This window comes from Pleuronectes platessa, chromosome 13, assembly GCF_947347685.1.
Source record: "Pleuronectes platessa chromosome 13, fPlePla1.1, whole genome shotgun sequence".
Taxonomy (NCBI): Eukaryota; Metazoa; Chordata; class Actinopteri; order Pleuronectiformes; family Pleuronectidae; genus Pleuronectes; species Pleuronectes platessa.
Window position 1 is genome coordinate 4,136,898 of NC_070638.1, and position 26,874 is coordinate 4,163,771.

At 41.8% G+C, this 26,874-nt stretch overlaps 1 protein-coding gene across 1 annotated transcript; it reads right to left on the reverse strand.

Moving 5' to 3' along the window:
- On the reverse strand, positions 1–24,125 carry pigk (phosphatidylinositol glycan anchor biosynthesis, class K). Its single transcript, XM_053437642.1, has 11 exons — positions 23,985–24,125; positions 23,736–23,789; positions 23,544–23,635; positions 21,884–22,019; positions 20,594–20,705; positions 20,342–20,438; positions 18,655–18,772; positions 18,283–18,393; positions 16,034–16,209; positions 11,212–11,287; positions 1–1,375 (listed from the first exon to the last, which is right to left on the reverse strand). Exons 1-11 carry the CDS (start codon positions 24,042–24,044, stop codon positions 1,259–1,261), a joined length of 1,149 nt encoding a protein of 382 aa, XP_053293617.1. The 5' UTR covers positions 24,045–24,125; the 3' UTR covers positions 1–1,258.
- Positions 24,126–26,874: the final 2,749 nt, after the last annotated feature.

A 26,874-nucleotide genomic window follows, 5' to 3' on the forward strand; every position in this document is an offset into this window, starting at 1 on the left:
TTCTTTGATTCCATGTTTCACCTTTAATCAGAGCGTTAAAAATACAAATAGTGGAAATGAACGTGCACGTCTCTGAAAGCAGAGCAGGAGAGAGGAGGTGATAAGAAAACAACAAACAAGGAAAACCAGAGACAGTTAGTGTTCCACAGATAAACGTGCAGGAGAAGGAAAATGGCAGCTGACGTACACTCTCATTTCCAGCTCCATCTATTTTCCACTTAAGCCGCGAGGGAGAGTGACAGCGGACATCCGATGGGAGGGCCCCCCCCCCCCTCACCAATTCAATCCCAGTACCGTGAGCATCAGTCACTCTCTTCAACAATGAGTCTGAAGCAGTGGTTACAGATGGGGAGAAAGGCCCGGGCCAAAAAAAAAGGAAAACACGTCCCGGCCCGGAGGAGATTCATTTGGGACGGCCGGCGGCTCACCGGGTTATCACTCACTTCTCGCCGGCGGAGTGCGAGGCGCAGAATGGCCGGGGAAATAGCCGTCCATTACCCAGAATACAATCAGCCGAGTGCAAGGCTGGGGAGCTAATGGATGTTTCCACAGGGAGGGCAATTTGGTGAATGGGAAAGCGGATGGCCCCATCATGTGAGATGGGATTATGTGCGATTGTTATCCCTCACGAGCGTGATATGACGGTCAAGGGGTGTAATGTATATGGACAGGGGAGACATTAAAGAGTAATCTCTCCACAGCCCACTCCCGGCCAATCAGCCGCCCTCGTCCCACGTGCTCCTTTCTGGCCGAGCAGTCGTTGTGAGCAGCACTTAAACAAAAAGGCCGCCGCCGCTCCTGCTGCTGATGTGTGCAGAGCAGCGAGCTCTTGAAAATAAATTAAATTCGTATCTGCCGACCCAATTCAGTGCATTTATAACCAAATCAATGCAATTATGGAACGGCTTATCAAAAAAATAAATAAATTAAAGTCCTTTTTGAAAAAAGACCCAGTAAAAGCAGTTAAAAAAAATCTCCACCACTTTAATTATTTTGTCCCTTCTTCCTCCTCACAGCTGAAATAATAAAAAAATTACCACCTTTATATATTTACATCAGTAGTGAGCAATCATCCCGAAGAAATAAATAAAAAAAGGCACCAGTAGCATCATTCAGTTGTGGTGCCACTATATCTTCTTTCCACTTTTCAGGGAAAAACAAACTGCACCTTCCCTTGAACATCGCTCCAGTGAAGGCTCCTGGTCTGCAGCTCCTCGCTCTCAGACCCCCCCCCACAGAGAACACGCCCCCGAAGGCCTCAGAAGATGTGTTTGAGGTGTTTCATCCCGTACGTCTTGAAGAACACCAGGAGGATTAGAGTCCACAGGCCCAGGATGAAGCCGTCAGGAGGATGCCAGTCCTTCTGCTTTGGTTTCTGAGGGGAGGTGGAGGAGGGGGGGGCAGAGGTAAGGTAAGGTGAGGGTGGGTGGGAGGTGGTGGTGGAAGGAAAGGTGGGCGAGAGGGGGGGGGGGGAGATGCAGTTAGTAATAGTCTGTATTTCTCCTGTTGAGGCTACCCCTGATTGCTCTGTCATTCACACAAGCAGCCGCCGCAAAATCACACCCACACACACACCTTATCTCTACAAACACGTTATGTACACTATCTGTTGTCGCACACATACAAACACAAAGGTTCGCACAAAAAGCAAGGGGGGAGGGGGGGGGGTAAATCTCATCAGCACACCTCCCCTGTCTGGTGTTTGTCCCATTCACTGCCACATCATCACTTTGTGTATGATTATACTTTTAAATCTCGCCCGTATTAAACATGCATCTCACAAGGAGCACATTTATATGCTAATGCAGCGGCAATATTCTGCAGAGAGATGAGACTTAACCTCAAAAAAAAAAAAAAAAAAAGTCTCCCTAACTCCTCGGCTGGCGACAAAGCCACCGACAGGTTGTGAGGACGCACTTAAGAGATTTCTGTTATCCCTCAATATACAAGCTGTCATTATCCAGTCGGGAAATCACCAGACAGAAGAGGCATCCCCTAAAGCCAAAGGCCAGAGACTTGGCAAAGAGGATGAACAACACACACGCTCCAAATCTGCCTGAGACACAAACTGTACGCACAATGGGAGGAAGACGTGTTGTACAGTGAAGCTGCTACACAAGTGTTCGAGTGATCCGTCTCGTTCCGGCTTGGCTCAGCGCTGCTACAGTGTGTATTTGCTCCAGCTCGAGTCAACACACACATCGGCTTGAGACGCACACCCACAAACACACAAACACACACACTGCAGATGGAGCTGGAGCCTGACCGAGAAGCCCTGGAGGTTTAGACACTGGTGTGAAGTCTAACAACAGACAAAAGACACAATACAATACCTGCAGTACTGTATTCTCTACAATCTGTAATAATTATTTATCACTAATCTGTAATTGAGACACTGAAATTATGATTAACTATCACCAAAGTACAGAAAGCCTCTGGATTCAATGTGTCTAAAACTTTGTCCCTAAGAGTTGGAGGAGAAGTGAACAACCTGCTGACTGTGTGAATGTGTCAGTAGCAGCATGTGTTGAGAAGTGTCAAGCTGCCGTCTAATATCTGGTCATATCTGTCATCATCTATGAATTATTTATTAGTTTCTCAAGTAAAAATCATAACTTTATCTTTTCAGGTGCAGTAACTCACACTTTTACTTTTACTCCAGACACAGAAATACCCAAACTACTCAAACACCATCTTTATCATAAGGGCAGACATACAGCTTATAACAACTAGTGTTATATAAACTGTAAAATCAGAGGTCAGGGATGTTTGCTCTGCATCTCTGGGACAGTTTCAGGTCATGAGTTTAACAAGCGGAGCACACGGTGCACGGAGCCAGTGCATTTAGGAAATGTCCAAATCCATTTTTGCAGGTTTAACAGCAGAAGAAAAAGGTCAGTGCACCAGGCACACGGCTCTTAGTCTTCCAATTAATCATCCTGCATGAGGGCGAAGATAAAAACGCCAGCTCACATTATCTTGAGAAGCCCGGTGCGCTCGCCTGCACTTCGGCAAACTGCTGACTGGTCTGTTATGAATGTGTGTTTCCACCACTGGTCAAATATTCATCAGATTTCATTCATCATTCCCCTTCATAGACACAGGTTACTGTCTCGGTGATGTGCCGCTAAAATAACTGAGAGACACGACCCCATTGACGTAAGATCAGCTTTTTGTGATCGCTTCCCACCAACTAAAGATAGCAACACGCCAACAGACACACACTTCATCACAAGACCTCACACCCAAGGAAGCTCCGAGGGCCACAAGTGCATTTAGCAAACTGCATGGGCGGTGGATGAGAAACTAACAACAAGCAAAGACACTTGCATCCGACTTGGCACTGCACCACATTACTGCACTTCATTTAAAGAGATTTTAAAACACAACTTTTTTTCCCAATTGCAGCCTTAATTCCTAACTTTTCAAACGTTTGTATTTCTTCACAGTTTAGTTCTGTTTTAAAAACATCAACAGAAACGGTTCGGTTCAAGAAAACAACCCGTTCATGTACCTTTTAGTGATCTCACTGCAGAGCAGGGAGAGACATATTTCATTTAATCCAAATGCCTTGTGGCATTTCAGTGTTGAAATGGTTTAATTGCCTTAGTGTCTAATTTATTTATAATCTGCCTTTCAATTTATAAATAAATTGATGTGTAAGCCCGGACGTCTAACATGTTGCAGAGTTTCTCTTTTCAGAACGGGACAACTGCTGAAATGGCTCCAGAGTGTTGACTGCTCTGCTTTATTTGTGTAAATATATTTAAAAGGAGACCCACACACACTGTAGAGTGTCTGAGGTTAAACTCACCGTTCATTGAATGTCAGTGAAATGTGTTTTATGCAGTTAAATCTCCACTGGGTGAGACTGAGCCACCACAGATCTATTCACTGTATCCTCTTTGTCCTTTCAGCCAATCAAATCCATGTGTTATCACTGAAGCACTCGGCTCGTGCGGGGGGGGGGGGGGGGTGATGGACTCGACCCACTGGTCTTAAAATAACCCACTGCACCCATTCATGAAATCGCATTTAGACCAGGCGCGATTACATGTCCCTTAGGATAATGAATATTAATCGCTCTGGCCGGTGTCTAACTTATTGTAATTTCTCATTATTTCAACAGCTGTTGGTAACGGAGGCAAAAAGTTAATTTCAGGATCCGTGTGTCAGCTGCGGACTCTGGGTGACCTCTGAGCGGAGGGCGCCGTCTTTTCCATCTGAACTCCGGGTTACTGGACGTCTCTGCCAATTCTCTAATGTGGAAAGACCGAGGACAGAAAGTCAAATCGGTTTACGTCGAGCTCTGCGTCAAATCGATAGAGCTCGACTGCCGTGCAGAATGCTAAAGCAGAGAGGGAGCGGCCGGTCCAGAGCTCCAGAGCTACAGAGCTCCAGAGCTCCAGAGCTCCGGGAGGCTCAGGAAGTTTTCTGACCCTTTCGCCTTTTTCACATTTTGTTGCCAAGACATAAAAAAACTGTCCATTGACAAACGTTAGGATAAAACCTTTCACTCGTTGTTATTCACAATCAACTGAGGTTAATCACACCAGCTTTTAAAAAGTGAACATTTGGTAAATAATTAAATTTCCATAACATTATTTGTGTCTGTATCAAGTTTCTCCTCCGCGGGCAGATTGGCTACAGAAGCTGAAGAACATCAGCCGCTGAGCTTTGGCCTAGTTTTGACAAACAAAATATTATTATTGACAAATTTCAAACTATCTCGACAGCGTTTAACCTCCGAGGGAACCAACCAGCAGACGCTAACTTTCCAGCAGAACTCATTCGTGAGGATGAATATATGAAATGCCTTTAGCAATGTACTACTTACTACATTTAAGGCATTTTCTGTGTCCTAAGACAAATCTGAGGGGTCACACAATGAAGAAGAAATGTAAAAGGCATTTGTTATGAAAAATAAAGATACTTATAAGCCAAACAATACATATTTCTAAGAGGGGAGAAATAATTAAGTTTGGTTTGATGGAACGCTATAATCTAATTTCATGGGTCACAAGCTATAAAAGGTTAAAACTATGACAATTAACTGTTTTTCGGTTAAAATGACTCTTTATACTTATGCAGATGAAACTTGAATCAAATAATTAAAGAGTAGACAGAATGAACTCATAAAGCCACGGCTCTATCTTTGTGTCAGACAGATTTCTATCCTGTTTACTATGATTTATGCCCGACAACGTTGTCTTGTTCACAGAGAACAACAGAGTTTGCAGGTGGTGTTTCGTGCTCTTCATGTTTATTTGCTGACAGAACAAGAAGAATCCCCTCACGGCTTCAAACAGTCAATTTTGACCTGATCTGCTCTTGTTTTGTTTTTGTTTTTTTGAAACAGAGGTTTTGCCCCAAATCCCAAATTAAACTTGCCAGCATGCTTGAGTTGTCATGCTCCATGTTTCCGGTCAAACGGACGCCACGCGATGACAACAGTGATCTGTCCCATGGAGACGCTGACACAGTCTCATGAATACTGATCTGACAGTTGAAACAGCCGTCACACGGACACTGACATCAGCACACCAATCTGATCCAAATTATAAATTCAACGTGCATGTTCCTCTGATGCTGCAGCTCCCTACACACCTCAGATCTGAGTGACATACGAAAGCTATACAATCTGGACAGATGAGACACTTTCAGCTAAAAACCACGATGACACACGGGCCGGTAGGAAGAGGAGAGGAGAAGAGGGTGAAACACTTGGAGGAAGAGGCCGAGCCCTGGAGAGGATGTTCACAAGAGGCCACGAGAAGCCATCAGGGGCAGTTGACCTCTGTGACGATGGTAGGCAGAGGTGTGCGTGACTGTGACTGGGACCGTGTGTGTCTGTGTGTGTGTGTGTGTGTGTGCCCCTTGGGTAAAGAGGAGCAGAGGGAGATGGATGGACTGTGACAGGAGGCCACGTCAGCACAGCTGGCAGAGAGAGGAGCAAAAGTCAAGAGGGAGGAGAGGAAGGGGAAGTTCAGAAGAGAAGCAGGCGGATAAGGTTGTTTTCAAAGGTTTGAGCAACGTGGGCAAATTCCATGTTCTGTAGATCTATAAACTGAAAAGTAGTAAAAACGTTAAACATTAAAATAAGCCTTTTTTTATGTGTTAATACACAGTTACTTAGATTTTGTGAAGTTAATACAACGGACAGCACTTAAACAGTACTTGTGGCATGTGCAACACCACACTGTCCAAATTGTAATGACACATTTTCACCACCTGAAATATAAATAGCTAATGGTTATCTCCACTATGAAATATGTTTTCGTTGAATATTAGAGTAGTAAAGATGCACTCGGGCCGAGCAACAAACATATTAAACATGTGATGTGAGTATTTTGCTGTATCTGACCTCGGACTGACGCCTTGATTCCACTATCTACTATTGCTTAAACATAACTTTTTAATTATCAACCGACATAAACACAAATACACTGTTTATTATGTTCATTTGATTGAAAAAGCCCAAGGCTGGTTTACCAAGAGTCACACGTCTCCAATAAGGCTGACATTTTGGCCGGGCTGACTGTTTGTGAAATATACCATGTGAAAGTTTCTCTAATGAAAAAGGCAGCAACTGTAACAAAACCAAAAGAACAAATTACATTTATCTAAAATACAGATAAACTGAAAACTCACATTTAAGGAGCTGGAGCCAGCAACTGTTTGAAATGTTCTGTTTAATTAATGACTAGAGATTAAAACATAATTTGTTGAAAACTGGTCCACATTTTAATCACCACATCGTTTACGACTTTAAATATAAAGTTTGATTTACTGCCTTCAACAAACTGAAGGAGGGTTTTTCTGCTGAGTTTCTTGAAAAGACGGACGATGAAAAACACACTTGAAAGAGGCTGAGGGAGAAAAACATTGAGCACAGAAATGATGGAGCTGGAGAAACAGCTGGACGAGGGCAGCGGAACAGAGGCTCCATTCACATGCCAAGGACAGAGACCCTGCCTGCCTCCATTCCACACGCTTTGTGTTGCGTATTCAATTCACCGGTAAAAATCGATTAACAGCTACCCATCTAATTGATTGGAGCTAATTAACACGGCCCTGCAGGACGCTAATGGCCGTTGAGGGAGGTCTGAAACGCCAAACACTGATACTCCAAGGTCACAACTGCAGCAGATTGATGTTGTGCGGAGGCCGATGACAGGGGAGCAGCCGCTGCGTGTTGCCAAGACACTTGACTGTATTGAATTCACATTGGAGCCCCCAGCGAGTGCAGGGACAGTCAAAGCAGTGGGTGCATTATTCTCTCATGAGGAAAGTTTTTTACTTTTCCAGAGGATATTATTTGTAATTATTGAGCGGCAAAGCTAATTGCGATCCGATAAAACAGAGGGCGGCTGCTCAGGGTGGGTTTGTCCTGTGATCCACAAAATCCCAACAACTACTTCTGAGCAAAAGTCAGCGGGGGGGGGGGGACAAAGCATTCATTTTCACTGTTTCCATTTTTGATTCTCTGGAACCACGTGGTTTGGTGTCAAGCCGGCGAAAGAACAAATAATAATTTGACGCCACGGAGCTGGACTCATGGCAGCGAGGGAGGGGAAGGAAAGAATACACATCGACGGAGAGCGAGAGAGAGAGAGAGAGAGAGAGAGAGAGAGAGAGAGAGAGAGAGAGAGAGATTTCCATAACTGAACATATTGTGATTAAGCAACGTGATGAGATCTGTGAGGCTGAGAAGAGACGTGTCAGAAGAGGGAACTCACCCTGTCACCACTGGCAAGACAACCGCTAACGGTGACAGGGCATTAATCAACTCCTCACAAACACACACACAATGAGGGGGAGTTTGTACACAGGCCGTACAGCACAGCAATATATACCCACTGTCAGTCACTCTGATGACTTCTCTAGTTACAAGGTGTCGCCCCGACTCCCAGCAAATGGAGAAATTGATTCCTTAGATAGTGAAAAGATTTGTTTTGTCGACAGTGGCACGACTGAAATCACACCACGTGGGACTTGGATATTTTAGACTTTAAATCTCATCAGATACAAATCTAGTTCTTCAGACGAGTGTGTCAGATCAGTCACGACAGAAGAAAGAGGCTCTGCTTCAGCGGCATCGAAGACAAAGACGTCTCAGAGAGCACCGCGTCCAATATGACAGCTAATCCAAAACAGAGGAGCTGTCAATAGACCTGATGGACATTGGTCATTCTGCTGCAGTGCAGAGTTCCTATGATGAGGCGGAGCCAGATGACTCAGTCTATCAGGACTCCCATCTTCAGCCCAGCAGGAGTGCGAGCCGATAATCGAAATCTCTGGCAGGGGTCGCCGGGTTGACGGGTGTGTTTGTGTGGTGTACGTGTGGGTGCATTTAAAAAAGAGGGAGAGAGAAATACCAGAAAGACAAGAAAGCGAGAAAAGATGTATAAAAGATGAGCAGACAGAGAGGTGGCGGGGGGGGGGACAAAAGGCCAAGATATGAAGCCAAGTAGCCGACAGCCGAGGCTTAATGGTGTTTGTGAGAGCGAGTCCTGGAGCTTTCAATAGTGCGATTGCTACATATTGAAGATATATTTATGGGACGCTCTCATGTGAACAAACGGGCAAAGATCTGAAATTGGCCGGTGTTTGGCTCCGTGTTCGAGGCAGGCCGGGGCTAATTTCCCAGAGTGCCGCTGGGTGCGAGGACCCCTCCTGTTTCCCCCCCCTCACTATTACTCAATAAGCATCTGACAGCAGCCCGGACCGCGGTCAGCTTCATTTTCTCTCGGCCAAATGACCGAGATTGTTTTTCTTCACACTGAAGTCGATATCAGCCGGTGGTGTGTCCACAAATGGGGCCAAATGATTAGTCTTCCTTTTTTGTTCTTACTCATTTTTACCGCTTACTCAGTTCGAATGGATCCAACTTTAGCTTTTTAACACAAGAATGGTTTAGTGTCCAACGACAAAAGGAGACAAATATCAATTCAAAATCAAACACTCAGCAGATGTGAGTCTACAGCACTCACCGCAATGTGAAGCAGGAGCATTTCAAACAGATTTAAAATCACCCAATTACTGACTCCTTTCTTTGCAGTTGCATTTGATGCCCCCCCCCGGGAGCTGTTGTCTATTGTTCTGGAAATCCCACAAGGTGGCTGTTTGATCCCGTTTTAAATTATCAAAAATAATTAACAGAACTGAAAGTATTTTCTTGTGGTTGTTTTTTTAAGCCATTTCCAGTTGTCAGGGCAAATGCAATGACAAAAATAAAAGTCAAAGGTTTAAGCTGTGAAATGTTTTTTACTTTAATATTTTAATCTGCTTCAGAACCTGGTTTCAGCGATGTCCTTATATTTTAGAATGGGGCTTAACTGGTTAACAACAGTAAACCATTTAAATTCCTACAACAGCAAAGCAATTAAACCTGCACGTTTTAAGAAATATTATCAACCTTTATAAAGTTGATTCTGTTAATATATAAGCCAACAGTTGCTCATTTTAACATCCAGCTGAGATGGAGCAACGTTATCACATCTGTTTGGCAGCACTGGGGAAGAGAACCAATCAGGTCCACCACGGTGGCTGCAGAGAGGAGCATCCCTGGATAAGATCCAGCAACAATCGGTTTCCATCAGCTTCCCCAACGTGGCAGTTATTGCAGGGATATTGGAAAACGCAGTGTGGTTCATATCGACGCGTCCACTCTCTGCAGTTTTGAGTATGGATTTCTCAGAGGCAGCTGAACCCCAGATGTAAATAAGAATAATGTCGGCTCTGGCCTGTGGCAAAGATAAATGTGACTTTTTCATTTTTCTGAGGCTCAAGTTGAAGTGGGAGTATAGAAATGGTATTTTTAAATGGGCTCATAATGGAAAATCTTACGAGAATGATACAGGAGGCGAGAGCAGCTGCTCTGAATGCGGAGCACACGCTGTAGAGGCGGAATGAGAAGGAATAGGCGTTCGTTTGTGAAGGTCGGACTGAAAGCCACAATCCATTTGAGAACGAGGTGAATTCACAATCGCTCGCCACAATACTGCCAATCCATTCTGCTGGATTTCACAGTGCCCCCCCCCCAGACCAGGAGGCACTTGCATTTCACACTTAGAGCCGTCACCATGGAGACGGCACAAAGACATCTGTTGGTGGACGTTGTATAAAACTTTGTGTTGTGTCCAATCTGAAGGGCGAGCATGGACACATTTCAAATATTATGAAAAGCATCAGAGGGCCGATGCATAGTGTGTAAATAATATCCTCTCGAAGTTATACCTCCCATACGATCAATTCATTTTGTCAATCTAAAGGTTCCTATAGGATACAGAAATACCTGGGAGAAGTAGTGAACATATTTTCACCGAGGACATTAGTTCCCTTGAAATTGAATCAAGCTGCACCTATTTCCACACACTTGTATATTATCATTCCACATAAATGTGCCTGATTTTCCATGAATTATTATCTGAGAAATCAGGAGAAATATCCAATGCCCTATCTCACAACTTTAAAGAAAGTCTTAACAAATATTTCGGGATCTGCACCATAATCGAATGCTTTCTTCACTGACCCAAACTGCATCCGTCCACCAAGTTTCGTGCTTATCTATCCAGTTGTTTTTGTGTAATTTTGCTTACTGACAAACCAACTGACAAACCAACCTGCAGGGGTGAAAAACAGAATCCTTGGCAAAACCTAATTTTCTTTACGACTTGTTCCTGATGTCAGATGATGAAGAATCATTTTGTCCGTAATATCTTGTAAAAATGTATTTTACAAGATATATTTGTTTGTCCTCAGCGGTGCCCTTTGAACGATCATCTAGGAAAGTGAATATCTGGAAGTAATATTCCCACCAAGTTTGGGGAAAATCCATCCATGAATGAAGCGAGTTATTGCACACACACACACACACACACACACACACACACACACACACACACACACACACACACACACACACACACACACACACACACACACACACACACACACACACACACACACACACACACACACACACACACACACACACACACACACACACACACACACACACGCGGGTGAAACAGCCTGCAGAACACTGGAGGCGTAATGCGGCTGCCTGCACAGGACATAAAAAATGACCAACAACAAAGCCTGATGTTCTACAATGAATCAAAATTGTCTGGATGATAACAACATGGGTCTGTTACTGTGGTTTTGAGTGTTCTCAAGTGACGCCTATTACTTTCATGGTTCTCTCACCTGATGGATGATCTCAGACACCGGAAGCTGGTCCGAGAACGAGTACGTCTCTTTCTGCAGGTCTCCATACGCAGCACTGGAACACAAAACACACACACACACACACAACAGAAGGCTGTTTCCATTAATCTGAAGAAAGTGAAGGGCTCTTTGAAACATTAGGCTTTTTGTTATGAGAGACACCATTACTCAGTGATGAAGAAAAGCTGTCAGGGGAAGGAACAGACTCCAGTGTCTCAGTTGGCAGAGTGTGTGTAGAGGACGTGTGTGTGTGATTGACGCATCATTTCATAGCCTGGTCAACGATATGGAGAGTAAATCGATGTAAATGAACCCATTTCTTCCTCTTAATGAATGAATAATAATCCCTGTGCGTCACTACACGACTCTAAAGGCCACGAGTGATGTGAAAGAAAACAGTTTTAAAGTTATACACCACCTACGGTCTTTTTTTCCCCATGCAACCTTGACTATCTTGTTATTTGAACTATTTGAGGCGTTAGGAGAACTCCAAACTCCCAGACCTCGTGTTCTACTAACGCTGAACTCAATTCTTCTTAGTCTCTCTAAGAACCGGAGTGAACATCGATGCAGCAATCACTGAAACTTAGAAAGAGCTTAAGAGTCAACGTCAATACTCATACAGGGCTGGTGTTCAAATTCCTGAGCAGGTAAACAACGTTTGATATGTTTTCTGTTGATGCGCTACAGCAAACGTCAACTCTCCACTGCTCTCATTGGGCTTCTCTTGGTTAAGTTTATGAAACCTCTGAATGTGAAGCTTTCCAACTTTGAATCAATAAAAGTAGAACATGTTGCCCAAGCAGAAGGTAACAGCACAAAGGAATCAGGAGAGTAATTTAATGTAGGACGGTGGGTGCACTTAATGGAAGATCCCCAAAAAACCCTTTGACTTCAAAACATGGTGGGATCTTACTAGAATTTTAGTTTGTTGACAGGAAGCAAGCCTGACATGTGGGTTAGCAAAAACCTTTTCAAAAATAATAATGAAAATAATGTATTGTGTTGGGCTTTGTCCAACAGTGAATCAACAACAACAAACCCCTGTGGGCACCCTTCTGAAACCTGGTAAACTGTTAGAATCCTCCACCTTGCCACGATCGCCACAGGCCTCTCTGAGATGCTCCTGTGTTTCCATCCCCGTCTGACACAGAATTCAGAAGAAGATTCTCGGCTAAAGGTCACAGTCGAGTGGAGGAGGGTTTTTTTTGATAATCAAAGTTCAGGTAAGACAGCTGCCGACAAAGTGGACCACGTCCCACAGAGATCCACCGAAGCCCCCCCCCCCCCTCCCAAACCACTTGTTAGGTGAAGCAACCTTTTCTTTTTCATTCCTTTCTTGTTTTTCTGTAACTTTTCGCTCAACACTTTTTTCTATTCTTCCTCCTTTATAGTCCCGTCTTTTCTCCCCCTTTCTATTCAACTGCATGTTCTCTCTTCTGAACACTGGTGGTGGGGACGAAGCTGCTCTGACAGACAGAACCACAGACTGAAGAAACGAGGCCGAGCTGGCAGGCAGGGAGCTGATCTCCTGCTGAGCCCTTCATGTGCTCAGAGCTCCCAGTGAGGGCACCCACGTCTCACCGCTGCCCCCCCACCCCCCACCCGACCACCCCTTTCACTTATAGCACAAGCGCTGAGCTCTAATTCAATTCCAACCACTTTCCACTTTATTTTTCAGAAGAGATTTTTGGAGAGGATTTCGGTCCACTTAGCTGATTCTAATGGATACGACTGCCCCCTCCTCCCCCTCCTCCCCCTCCTCTCGAGCACTGCTGTCTCCAGCTGCCATCTTCACATCAAACAAATTTCCTTTTGACATCCGCCCTACTAACGGCCACAGTACTTTCTGTAAACTCTATCCTGCGCTGCGGGTCACAAATTAGATTATGATTGCTTCACAACTCAACAGGATATGAACTCGGCTTTAATTTGGTCCTTATAATTGTCCTGGGAGTCGTGGGAGCTGCAGGTAGACGTGTTGTTGTCAACAACCACCAACTGCTGCAAGTATGTAACTGCACAATGTCACTAAACCGTTAAGCCTTCGTGTAATGAAGAGGATTGAGGGGGTCCATTAAAATGTCCTCTCCATCAAGTGCCATCCGCTTAATGGAAAAGACTTTTCGTTAAAAACTGTCTGTTTAGAAATGGGTGAGAAGAGAAGATAGAAAAAAAACTGAGGAATAGAAACGAAAGACAAAAGAAGACCAGAGAATAAAGAGACAGGCTCGAACACACATGTTCCCATCTTTCCAAAGAACAGTCTCCTCAAGCAGGAAGTCTTGTTAGGTGGATTATAGCAGCAATAAATGTGATAACAGCTTGTTTCAGAGGACATCTGTGATCTGTTCTCTACCAAAACCCATTTTCAGGTCTTATGAAATGCAGTTATTTATATTTTACGAGTGCATCTGCGCAGAGGTCTCATAAAGATCCTGTTTCTGCCGTGTCTTGGTGATTTCTGAGAAGATCCAGATGTGTTGGTAAAGGGTTTAATTCTCTAAATTGATTTGTCCGACCATGAGCCTTAAACCAAAACGTTTTCAGGTAACTAATAAATAAGACAAGCAAAAAATCCTCCCATTTAAAAAGCAAAAAAGTGATTAGATTCATTATCATTCATCAAGAGTTACCAGTTAATTTCAATGGATTAATTGAATAATTGTTGATTTCCCCCCAAATTCCAATACTAATTCCAGCCCCTATTACCTTCTGTTTATTGGTCTTAGGTCCAAGTATTTTCTTTCCTTAAACCAACATTTTCTCTTGTTCAATTTCAGAGAAAAGAACCTTGTTGTTTGGTTCTTGACAACAACTTTCAGATTAGAGAAGTGAAGTTGAAGGTTATGTTTCTCCTGCAAAATATTCTTACATTTTGCCCATGGTTTAAAAGTTGACCGTACGTGTGAAAAGCAAAGCAAATACTAACTTTCCCCTCATCTATGTAATATTAAATCTGTTTGAATGAGGCTAAAGAAACACTAATGGGACATGTGATATGATGGAATGTGTCGTTAGTCTCCCTAATATGTTTGAACTTTCAAAACAGCTTGGGTTTTTGAATTTATTCCTAAAAGTAGAGAGATCCTACTCCTGCTTTGCACCATCACTACACTTAGCTCCACTAAACATCAAATGAATCAGGGGATTGCTGGTCTCTTGCATCAGAATTAGAGATAGAGCGTCTCTCTCTCTCTAGGACTGAAATGTAGCAACAAGCAACTCGATAAGTCGAGTGCTGTGTTTCTGTGTTGCTTGGGGAATCAGCAAACCCAATGTGTTGGCCCTTATCAATAATAAAGTAATAGGGGAAGTTGTGTGCAATGACTAACTAGCTAGAGGCCAAAACAGCCAGTGACTAAAATCGGTATGGCAATTGCCTCTAATTACTAATAAGCAACCGAGCACATTAGATTCTTTGACTATAATACCTCCAAGTGGTTCAATTAAAGCCCATCTTAATGAAATTAACAAGAGTGAATGGAGGGTAATCGTGAATAAAGTTATAATTTCTACCACATCTGTTTATAGAGCACTTCAATCGTTTCTTTACACACAGCTTAAAAGGTTATACATCTAGCACACGCTGCCACTAGGTGTCACACTAACACCTGCATCTCGGAATCCCTCTGGTCACAAAGCACAATGAAAGCTCATCCAGAAGCACAACTGAATGAAGGTAACCTGTTTACAGCTGAGCCAACAAAGAGACTATTTAGCAAGATGCTATGCAGGCTAGTAAAATACATATATGCCGCTTTCCATCCTGAGCTTGGAATCCTGTCACTGAGCCTCCATGACACTGCAGGATGGAACAGCCCCAATCACAGCACACTCTGAGACGCCTGCATTATGGCTAGCAACTAGTCAGCATGGCCAGCATTACTAACATAGCCATACTCTGCTGTGTGCTGTGTGCACACTATAGGCTGTGGAAACAAAAAGTGTCCATCAGGGTGTCGTGTTTACATCACGGCCAATTGGAGATAGTCTTTTCACTATATATCCACGGACTCAAACATGAATGAAACTTTGGACCGGACACCAAACTAACAACACACAGGCTCAGGTTACACAACACCCAGGGGCTTCATTCTCTGCTCAGGGACGCAGCTACTCCACCATATCTTTACATAGAAAACAGCAGTTGGATCTTTTTTGTTTGAATAACATTTAATGAGTCAATATGTGAAGGAACGTGTGCAGTCAGAGAATCAGCTGTGTTTCCTCAAGCTCCTGTTGTTACTATGGGATGAGTGTATTTTTCTGTGAAAGCAGTCAGTCCGTCCCCAGACACAGACGATGTGCTGAGGAGGGTAAAAGTGTAATGCTACCACCATCTAGTGGTCAAGTCCATTCATCACACAAAAGATGCAAATAAAAAATGCAGTAATATGGATTGGGATGCATGTCGTCCTGTTTGCCACAAGGCGGCGCCAGAGACACTGAATCAGAAACACTGCAGCGCTGTAGTTCACAGATTACAGTTCTTAGCTGTATTATTACATAAAACAATGTTACCTATTAATTAGCAACATGTACATCGTGTTTTACTCTATGTGAGGTAAAAGCCACAAAACACATCATTAGTAGCAAAATCAATATCACTAATAATGAGGTGATGTAAACAGAAATAGTAAACAGTAAAAAAGTAAACATAAAGCAGATGTGGACAGTTCAATTAAGGTAAAGGGAGGATGATCTCAATTAAGGCCTTTACATCCTGGTTTTCCCAGAATTCACCAAAGTACCAGTACCAGTCTAATGATGATATCTTAACTAAGTTCATTGGACTCACCTCTTCTCCTCTGTTTGCATGATGGGACTGGTCAGGTTGATGGTTTCCACGGTGATCTCCACTTTGCGCACGCTACCGAAGAAATCTGTGACGAGGACGCTGCCCGGGTCCCTCAGGAACAGGTCGGTACGGTGGCCTGGAGTGGACACACAGTGGCTCTTGGGACAAACCTTGAACTGGAAGAGCAGAGAAATAACAAACAGTGTGATTAGGAACATGCAGCCAATTGCAGTAGATGGTGCAAAACCCTTCAATAGTTATTAGCTCTTATTAGTTATTAGAATATGTGTAGTATTCTCTTACATGGTTTGCAGTTTTTGCTTCTATGGAATTGGATATATCAGTGTTTTATATCATGACAAATGTAAAATTGCATAACCACTAAATTAATTATTGAGATCTGTAATATTGTATGATCATTATTTTTATGTATTTTAGCTTTTTATATTTGTAATGTAACGTATGCCTTAAATGTTTGATATTGGTATGGTAATGTTGGTTTTAAATGTTTGATATCTGTATGTATGTTTTAAATGCAGACCCCACTATGGGTAGCTCTGTCTTAGAGTAGAGCTAATGGGGATCCTTCTAAATAAACAAACAAATAAATAAACAAATTAGCTCCACTGTCATTAGAGCCATCCATGCAAATACAATACTTGTTTTTGTAATAATATGCAATTACATAGAAATGTGAGCTATGGAGGGGTTTAGCTTAAAAGATATGAAGCAAATCATAATATACTGTTAAATACTAGGTTTAGTTTTACATGCGTTACTGCGCTGAATGGCTCCGGTGGAATAATAATCCTAACATCAAAAACAGGATGATGGTAGTGAGATAAAAGTAAAAGTTTCCAAAGATCAGATGCTTTGCTCTATGCTGGGAATCTGACTTTTGTTGACTTTAGCAAACTCCATTTCAAAGTTAATGTTAGCTCTTGTTGCACAGAGTGAGGAGGAGAGACGTTGAGACAAAGAACTTGGGTAAAGGTCACATCCTTAGGATTTTCATCCCAAGTGCTTTACACAGAAATCCGTCTACAGGGGAATGTCTGATATTTTCAGCTGTGTTAAGATCCATTAATTAATTGTTAATAATAAGCAATTAGTAAAAGTTGATTAATTGACATTCTTACATAGAGGGCCTTTAGTTACACAGGGTCTGAGATGTTTTAATACTCGGCCAGCAGTGAACATTTAGTGTCTCTTCCTTTTCACACGACTCAGCTGTAAACTGTGGCCAGCTGCATCAAACCATCGCTGGCGCTGCAGTGGGAGGTGTCACAGTGTGGGACAGTGTGAGCAGACTAGAGGCGCAGAGTCCGACATCTGTGCACGTCATCGTCAGTCACAAATTTCGGTGTCTGCAGTGTCACCACCAGTGGGTTAATCCCTGTTAAGTGTGTGATTCATCCGCGTGTTGTACGACCGGGTTCTTAATTTGAATAGAGAAATTAAATCATTATTATATCAGCCAAACGCACTCAAAAAGACACTCGGTTGCTAAAGGATTCTGAAGGGAAGGTCAATTTCAGTTTCATCAAATGAAAGCCTCAGCACACTGGATCGAAAAAAAAAAAGAAAAGAGAAAACTTGCTGAGCTCGTCAGAGAAAAATCCATATCATTGATCCCCAACTCCACAAAATGGAACAAGAACAAAGTGCGCATCATCAGAAACAAGAGAAGAAGAGAGAATAATAAGCTTTAGTCTGTGCACATTGATTGAAGTTGGATTGAGTCACTGAGTGAGGATTTGAGATGTTTGGATTTTAACCCCCGTGGAGGTGAGTCGGGGAGGGGGGGGGGGGGGGGGGGGGGGGGGGGGCGGGGTCGGGGGGGGTGACAAGTGGTCCCTGGGGCCGGTGGATCTCTGCAGGAGAGTAAAAGATGAAAAGCGGAGGTTGAGCCGTGACCGGGAGCAGAGTGCACTCAACATCTCTGCCATCGTGTGTCACAGGCCAACAACCTTAACTCAGCATCAGGTATTCTGTTTTAAGTGTAGAGGCCTGTGGGACTTTCATCTGCGCCCCCCCCCTCTTAGTACCACAACCCATCATAATACCAGTCAGATGAAGAGAGTGGTGCAGGTACCGCAGGGAAGCCCAGAGGCCACTAAAGTGTTATCCAGCATGAATAATTGTTCTCAAGACATAAATGAATTTTGAAAATGTATTACTTAATAAATATATAATAAAAAGGTTATTTAGATATTTATTTATTTTATATAGATAACACTAATCCTCACCAGGTCATTCATGTTGGTTTTGCTGGCAGGATGAATGTCTTCCAGGAACTCCAGCAGGTAGAAGGTGTAACGGTCCATCAAATGGACTCCGATGGCCAAATCTGGCTGATGCTAGAAAGACACAGGGTAAATCAAATGTAAGAATAATATTATATATATATATATATATATATATATATATATATATATATACCAGAGCATATTTTCAGCTACACTATGTGGTATAAACTCCATCAGATCCCATAAAGATCTGTTTAAGGAACCACGTAGACTATATTCTTGTTTGCAGAGTTATAAACACTGAACCCTAACCCTAACCACACTGGTTATTATAAAACCAACTGGTTTTCAGATGAGGTTCAGGTAACTCACCGACAGGGAGTCCTCTCCCACTTGACTGCTGGCCAGAGCCATGAGGTTTGGGGAGTAGAATCTCTCGTACATGGAGGCTCCCTGACAAGTGTCAATGATGAACAGCAGCTCATTGTACCTGGAGACACACACAAACACACACACAAACACACACAAACACACAAGCATGGGATCGTACACATTCTTAAAGAACCCTGATGAGCTGGTATAACAATCATTTGTTCACAATAAATTCAGGTATCACACACAAAGCTTCTAACCAGCATTCACACTGTGGTTGCCACGGTTACTAAGAAAAAACCAGTTGCTCCATTCAGCCCCCCCCCCCCCCCCCCCTTCTCTCTCTCACCCACACAGACAATCTCTCCTTCCGCTCTCTCTCTCTCTCTGTTCACTGCAAACTCATTTTACCTTTTTTTTTTTTAAATCGACAACAAGACTTTTATTATTCCAGCTGACTGAGTCGAGGCGGTCGGGGGAACAGTGGAGAGAGAGAGAGGTGTCAGAGTCAAGGCAGCAATTATCTCACGAGCATCGAGGCTGGCGTCACTAAGCTTTTATCCAGCAGCCTGGATGTAACCCAGACACTCTATTGACTGGTTTGAGAGGCGCAGACGGTCGCTGGTGGCAGTGAGCGGCTTTACCTCCTTTAGCTTCTTGCTGTGCTGCACAATGAAAAGCAACATGAGGTTTCTCCCTCAGAAGAGGCTCGAGATCAGTAATTCCCTCACCTGTTATGTAGGTATATGAAGAGCTGTGAGTCTATGGGATTGAGTCAGATTCAACACAGTACGAACGCTTTTATAAATATGGAGCTTTCACAGTGGTTTATTAATACATGTATTTTTATTATAGCGAGATACAAATTAATTTTATAGTGAGAAATCTCAAATGGTATCAACAGGAGATCACGTCTTTTCATATCTCTTCTAAAACCTCTTTAACTTTGCTCCTCCTAACTTTATTAGAATAGATTTCGGCACACGTCATGTTTAGAGGATATGAACTTCAAAAGTTTGGTGTTTAGGCGGACATTAAATATTTCATTTATGTTTGGTTAATATCACTATTTCTTATTATAAATGGTTAATATGTGCAATTTGAAAAGGTTCTGTTGTTGAAACGAGCCCACAGTCTTTCCTCACTGGATTCTAAAGCTGCCCTCAGCTCTCAGGAGCATTTCAGGTACTTTCAGATCACTGTTTGTGTTTTACAGCCTGCAGCGTCACTGTTGAGCTTCACTCTCACCAGCTCATCAGCTGCATTTCCAGCCATGTTGTTCATGTTTCACACATTTTGCCGTTTTACAACCAAAAAATGCACAGTCAAGGCCAAACAGGGCCAGTGAGTCAATTCCCCTGTGGCATCACTGATGGGTGTGCACACACTGTTGATCACTTCCAACCACAATCCTCAGTGGTGGTGGAAGTTTAGAGATGCAACACACTTTACACCACTTTTCTGCCTGGTGTTAAGTTGCTCTTATTCAGCCTTGCATTCAAAAAATATTTCAGTTCCCATTCGTTCACCAAGGAGGACATTTTGAACCTGAAAACACAGATTTAGAGCCATCCCCTAAAAAAGTTTAATCTTTAATTTCTGTTTCATGCAGAAAGACCAAATAAAATGGACTTGCATGAGAAGTGAAGCCCTTTTTATCAATTCTAATACTTTCCAGTATGTTTACCTTCGTTTCTGCCACATCTGCTGAAAAGCATCAGCAAGTTCCACGTTACTAATCTCCTCAGAGTCCTGGAACTTCAGAAAACCATTCCCGCCATGGCCTGATAAACAAACACACATCATCAACGAATCATTCTCCTCTGTTTTATGAACCAAAATAGACTGCAAAATAACAAGATACATTAAAAAAGCACTTGCAGCCATATGCACTTTGCTGGAGAACAAGCATCTGACAGTAGATTTGTCCTTGAAATACCTGTCAGGTAAATGAGGATGTTGCTTCGATCGTCCGAGAGGAGGCGCTTGGAGCGGGGAGTGCTGGGTGGAAGCCTTCCAGTCAAAACCCGCAGGAAGTTCTCCACCGTTACCTGTAAGAGGATGTCAAATTCCGGTCATTTTCAATGAGAGGTAAATAATAAAATGTATGTCTTCTAATTCAAAACACATAATTAATAAAAACTGAACATAATTAAACCTTTAAACTGTATTAATGAGAAGATTGGATCAGTCAAAAGAAGAAAATGATTAAATATTTCATCTGCATCATTGGGGTCACTCCAGGGTTAACAGATAAATATTTTTGGTTTGCTCTACTTATCTTTTAATTAAACTGTGAAAAATAATCTACTCATTATTTTCTTCTCTTCAACTTTATCAGCTTTTCTTACAAACGATTACCTCATGGCAGCAAACACGGAATTGAAAACGCTGTGTTTATTCCTTCTTAAATAACCAGCACAGAGCAGAGTCAATAACCAGAACCAAACTGCAGATAAAGAGGAGAAACCCAGCATGGCTCTGCAACATGGGGCTGCTCCTCTATTTAAGGATTAATATGATATCAAATTATTTCCTGGTAAACAGACAGAGAGCAAACACCGGGCAAGAAGAATTGACCATACCCCATCCAATACCTTCCTACACCTGGATATAACGTCCCCCTGTGTGAGTTGTGTTATATACTAAGCATTTATAAAGAAGAGGATATTTAGGTTTAGGTTCAAAAGACAATTATGAAACATGAGCTCATAATTTTAGCTTAATTTCCTTCTATTTACATCAACATGTGTAAAACAACTTAGAATATATTGCCTTACATTAAGGTGACTGTGGTTCTGATATCTTTCAACTGTCAAGATCCTGACGCTTAGAAATTAGACTGAACATAACTTAAGGCAGAAGAAAAGGCTCTGGAAAGAATAGGTTTCTCATTTATCGTGCATTGTTCATTTATTTAGTATTAACGCCTTGAACAATTTATCAGAATACTATTGTAATATTACTATGTAATATATTCAAAGCACAGAGGGTGCGCATTTAATGATAAAGGTAAAATGCCACAACTCATATAAATTTAAATTATATATTATCATTGTGCCACAGAGACACCCCAGATTACCAATCATTCTCCTTAGGTGAGGAAACATTTGTTTGCTTGGTAATTATATTTAAATATCAAAATATCTTTCGAAATAATCCAAATATAACTTTTTTGAGATATCTTTCACCTCCGAATACAATGAGACTGTGTGAGATGAGAACCGACCTCGTATCCTCTGTAGTCCACCTCCACATCGTCACCATACACATTCAGCTCCATGTTCTTGTGGCTAAAGACTGTGGCAGGTTTGGGGTTTCGGTGGTTACAGGCCATGTCATCAGCCAGCATCAGAACTATGTGGCTGGAGGAAAAGAAACAAGGATGTTAGAAAACCAGTGTGTAGCCTGAGTTAGGGGTTCAGTGATTTTGCTCAAGGACACTTTGATGTGTGGACAGAAGGAGCCACACAATAAAAAGAGCAATCAACTCTTCCACCTGAACTACAGCTGTTGTTAATGTGAGACTGTAACTTTTCAGAAATAATAAGTATATAGGGGAGCATGTGTCATCTTATCATTCACAACACAAACAGTAATTTAAAAAATAATGGAATTTCACTCAAATCTCATTCATTTCCCCCCAAAAAATAAAGTAAAAATCTGTGGCATTTGAGCATTATAGGCTTGGAAAGTAATAACAAATCTAATATTTCCCATGAGAAGCTCCTGAATGTTGTCGTGTCAAGAGTAATCTTGAGGTGAAAAGTCAATTGAAAAACAAGTTAGTACATTATGAGACAATAAAGTTCACCAGTTTGAATCTGTTCAGTGATGACAAACCAGAAATGAAGTAACCCCACGGCAGGAGAAACTTTATTTGAAGTTATATTTGGCTCCTTGATGTCATAAAACAAACTAACAGAATTTCCCTGGTGGCCCAGCAGCATAACACACTGACTGTAGCGTCCCTGCTTCAAGATGAGCTGGTACTTTTGTTATATATGATCCATTTGTCTTCTAATCATCATGTTGCCTTAAATGGTCAATACAACACAGGAAGGGGATATAGGGAAATGTTTGTTAAATTATTGATGGACATTTATGGCTCGTAATTTAAATGTTCTGCACTTCACAATGTGTGTGACTGTGCTCAGAGAAGAATACGTGTCATCAACTCCCTCACTCACTCGCTGGGATCCTGACTTTCTGTTGACTTAAGAGAACGAGTCTCCAGAGTTCAGTGCATATCTGAAAGCATCTTAAATTGCTCTTTCCTTTACAGAAGCAATAAACAATTATTTTGAATGCATAATCTCTACTTTGTTCTTTGATTCTGATTTTTATCTCAGAAACAAACTCTTGTTAGACCAAAAGTTTAAAAATAGGAATATATATAATATAAGAGAAAATGTGTCATTGTTTCACTGTCTTTGCATAACAACGAGAATAATAACGACAACATTTTCAAGCTCTTAATAATGTATATAATAATGTTAAATATATATATATAAAACACACATCATAATCACACATTATAAGCTACTTTAGAATTACTGAAATTGTAAATTTTTCATGAAATTGCTTAAATTATTGATTAGTCGTGTCCTTCTTTCAGCTTTACTAATTTTCAAATCTACGTCAGATAAGGAATTAAAACCAGTAGAACCAGTTAAAAGTCAGAAACAAAGAATAAATCAGAGTAGACGTAAGCAGTGTGTGTTCAAAATAATGTTTCACAACCTCTAACATGTCAGTAGAGAAAACCATGGCTGGTCAATATTCTACAAATCAACCATTTACCAATTAAAGAACCATTATTATGATTATTATTATGATTATTATTATGATTATCCTCATTCAAAAATAAGGAAGAGTTGCTGAGGTACCTGTCAGGGATCCCCAGCCTCTTCACACTCCTGTACACAGACAGCGTGTTGGCCACATGACGGTAATTAAACCAGAATCTGGACGTGCACACCTGAGGATGAAACGACAGGAGGAAAGGTCAGTTAATTTATAATGAGAATAAATCAATTAGCATATCAATTAGCAAAGAAGTAGCGTCGGTAGCTGCTCACCAGAACAGCCCAGTTGTTCGTGTGACCGCTGCTGAAGAAGTTTCCCACATTATCCTGAGAAAACACGAGGAAACAAAACACATTGAGGATTAGCAACAACACAATTACACAATTAACAACAAATACAGGCTGCATGTGACAAGCTAGCTTAGCATGCTAATGTGGGAACGACATTTCGGGTTAATTTAAACGTTAAACACAATAAAGGTCGGGATGTTTAGTGTCTTATTTAAACACTATCACACTGACCTCGATGTTCGAGCTGCTCACGAACAGACACGAGGAGAATAAAGTCATTAAAATCAACATGTTTACTGAGCAGCAGCTAACGAGCTACAACCAGGAAGTGGAAACCGGCAGCTCCGCCCAAGTGAGTGCTTCCGGTAAGAGGAACTTCAAATAAAAGGTTGGAGTAGAGGAGGAAAGTGTGTGACCGAGCTGCTTCTGCTCAGGGTCACGTGCCAAGACGTTTTGAGGACGAGGGGGTAAATCATCACTATTCAAAGATGTCACTGTGGATCATAATACACTGTCAGTTTGTCCCTGATTTATAATAAAATGGAATATTTTATATCCTACCGGGGATGCACAACCTCTACATCTACATATAATAAAATCCTGCTACGTCCCTGTGCAAGAGAGAAGCAAGAACAAATGACAGATAGATTTACGATAAACATAAATACCTGGGGCCCATATAAATGATAGTTTAAGGTGAAAGAAAAAATTTAAAAAATGAAAATGCCAAACACTTATAGTTACATGAGGGCATAATTATAATAAACATGGATACATATTTTAATGCACATTATTCTTCATTGATATAAACTTCTCAATATTCATTATTTAAGAAAGTAGTGATCTGTCACCATCATTGGACTGAATTGTTTTCTTATCAGCTAATTATATACTTCTTTTGAAAAATTTGGGAAAATATTGTATATTTTAAATATTCAAATATCTGTGGATCACTGCTGATATGAATAGTCAAAGCTGTTTATCACACGATGCAGCTTGTACTTATTATTCCAAGGGCAGACATAGATTTCTTCTGGGGGTGAACTAATCAATTTCAAAGTTAAAAACCGGAGAGAGAGAGAACCAGTAGTTAACTATGATTAATGTGGGTTACTGCAGATGCTGTAGTTTGGAGGCACTCTGTGAAATATCATTATTTTATATAGGTTTCTCTTTTTGCAGCATGTAATTTGATTTCAACTGTAGCAAATGTGTTTATGTTCCTCCAAGGTCAGTATCCAGTTCCCTATAGAGTCATGTCTCACTGGTTTATATGTATTTTCTGAACTGTTCATTACAAAGTCATTAGGAAAGGGAATCTGTTTGGTAGCATTTTATTTCTGTGCAGCTGCTATTGAAAGGACAGAAAATGCCTTTTTCCCTGTATGTTTCTTTTTGGTGCTTGTGGTTTCATTGTACAGACGGGTTTACTGCTACGTGATTTTACTATTAATTTTTAAGTATGATTCTTCAGGGGCAACATTCAACTGCCTGTCCAATTAGGGCAAATCACCATTTGGTCAGCTACGGCTGATACTCTGACAAGAGAAGAAGAAAATACAGACTGGACATGAAATGGGGCTGACAGCTCCACATTCAAACTCCCTCTACGGCTAATTGGTGAGATCGTCAGTAACGAGAAGTGACAGGCAGCCGATGTCAAAATGCATGTTGTGCTGCTGCTGTATCCTGAGTGCCTCAGAGCCCTGTCATACAGAGAAGCCATGAAAAAAACATGTCCTTCATGCAATTTTAATGTAACATTGTAGCGCAGCAAGCGGAAGCTCTCCTGGAAAAGCTGCAGCAGGTTTGATTCACCACGGGGCGCACGAACCAGTTTGTCAACCACTTTAATTCTGCAGCTGTTCTCCTGATCTTTTGACCTGCAGCATCACAGAGCTCATCACTGTAATGTACTCCTCCTAATGCAATGCATTAGAAAATGGAAAAGCAAGGATGGTGCGCCAACAAAACAGTTCTCAGTCGCAAAAATTGAATCATCTTTCCATTTTCAAATTAGCATTTTACTCCCAGGCTGTTCTATCCTTGCAAGTGATCCTGTGGTGCAAGAAACGTTATTCAGATACAACGATCGTCGCTCTCTAACACACTCGTGTCTCTCAACTGATCCAATATTGTCCTGAGATGAAAACAACAAGGAGACTCAAAGTCAGCTGTCCAGCTGTCGAGGGGATTAGTGGCCAATAAGGATCAAATCCTGTGGAACAAAGCAGGAACTCAAATTGGAGTATTTCTGGAGATCTTGATTGTGTCAAACAGAGGTCACCCTCTGCTGAACTGTTTATGTATAACCAAAAATAAAGATGTACATTGTTAAGCATGTCATATGACCTGACCTACAGCTAATAATAACCTTTTGCAATACAGTGTGTGAGGTGTTTTTTGTAGGTGTTGCAGACTTAAAGATGAGATAATAAACCGATATGTGTCATGTGATGCATGATATCGATGATAAAACTGTACATTTAGAACAAAATTGTCAACTTTAATATTGAATTCTAACTTTGAAACAACTGCCTGACCAAACAGGAACCAAATCCCCAGAATAAAAGCTGCAGAAACTCAAAGAAAGTGAATGTTGTGTTGACGACTTTTCAAAATGCGTAAAAATGGTTGAAGAGCAACTTTACACTGGATCTGATGGTGGACGGCTTAGCACAGAAATATGAGCATCAAAGTGTTAAAATACCAACTGGAGAAGTGCTCATGATGTGGAATGGCCCTTCTCTTACTTTGCTTTATAGTAAGATCATTAAGATTGATTCAATAACATCCTATTGGGCAGTTTAAACCATGACATTTGTCATAGTGGATAAACCGTATGTCAGTTTTCAATGGAATAAGTAAATGCTGCTTATTTCCCTCATAGTTACAGAAGAATTACTAATTGAATAGTAAATTATAGCAAATGTACTTAGTTACTTCTAATTCCAAGCTAACGGTGAACGAATAGAACGCGCAAAGTCAAGTGGCTGCGTGCGTATTTGCGCGCAGCCTCGGTGGTGCCAACGTCAGGGGCGCACACACGGTGCGTGCTGGCGGCAGAGCGCGGTGGGAGGGCGGACGGACGAGCCGCGCATCCGCCACGACGAGTCGGTGT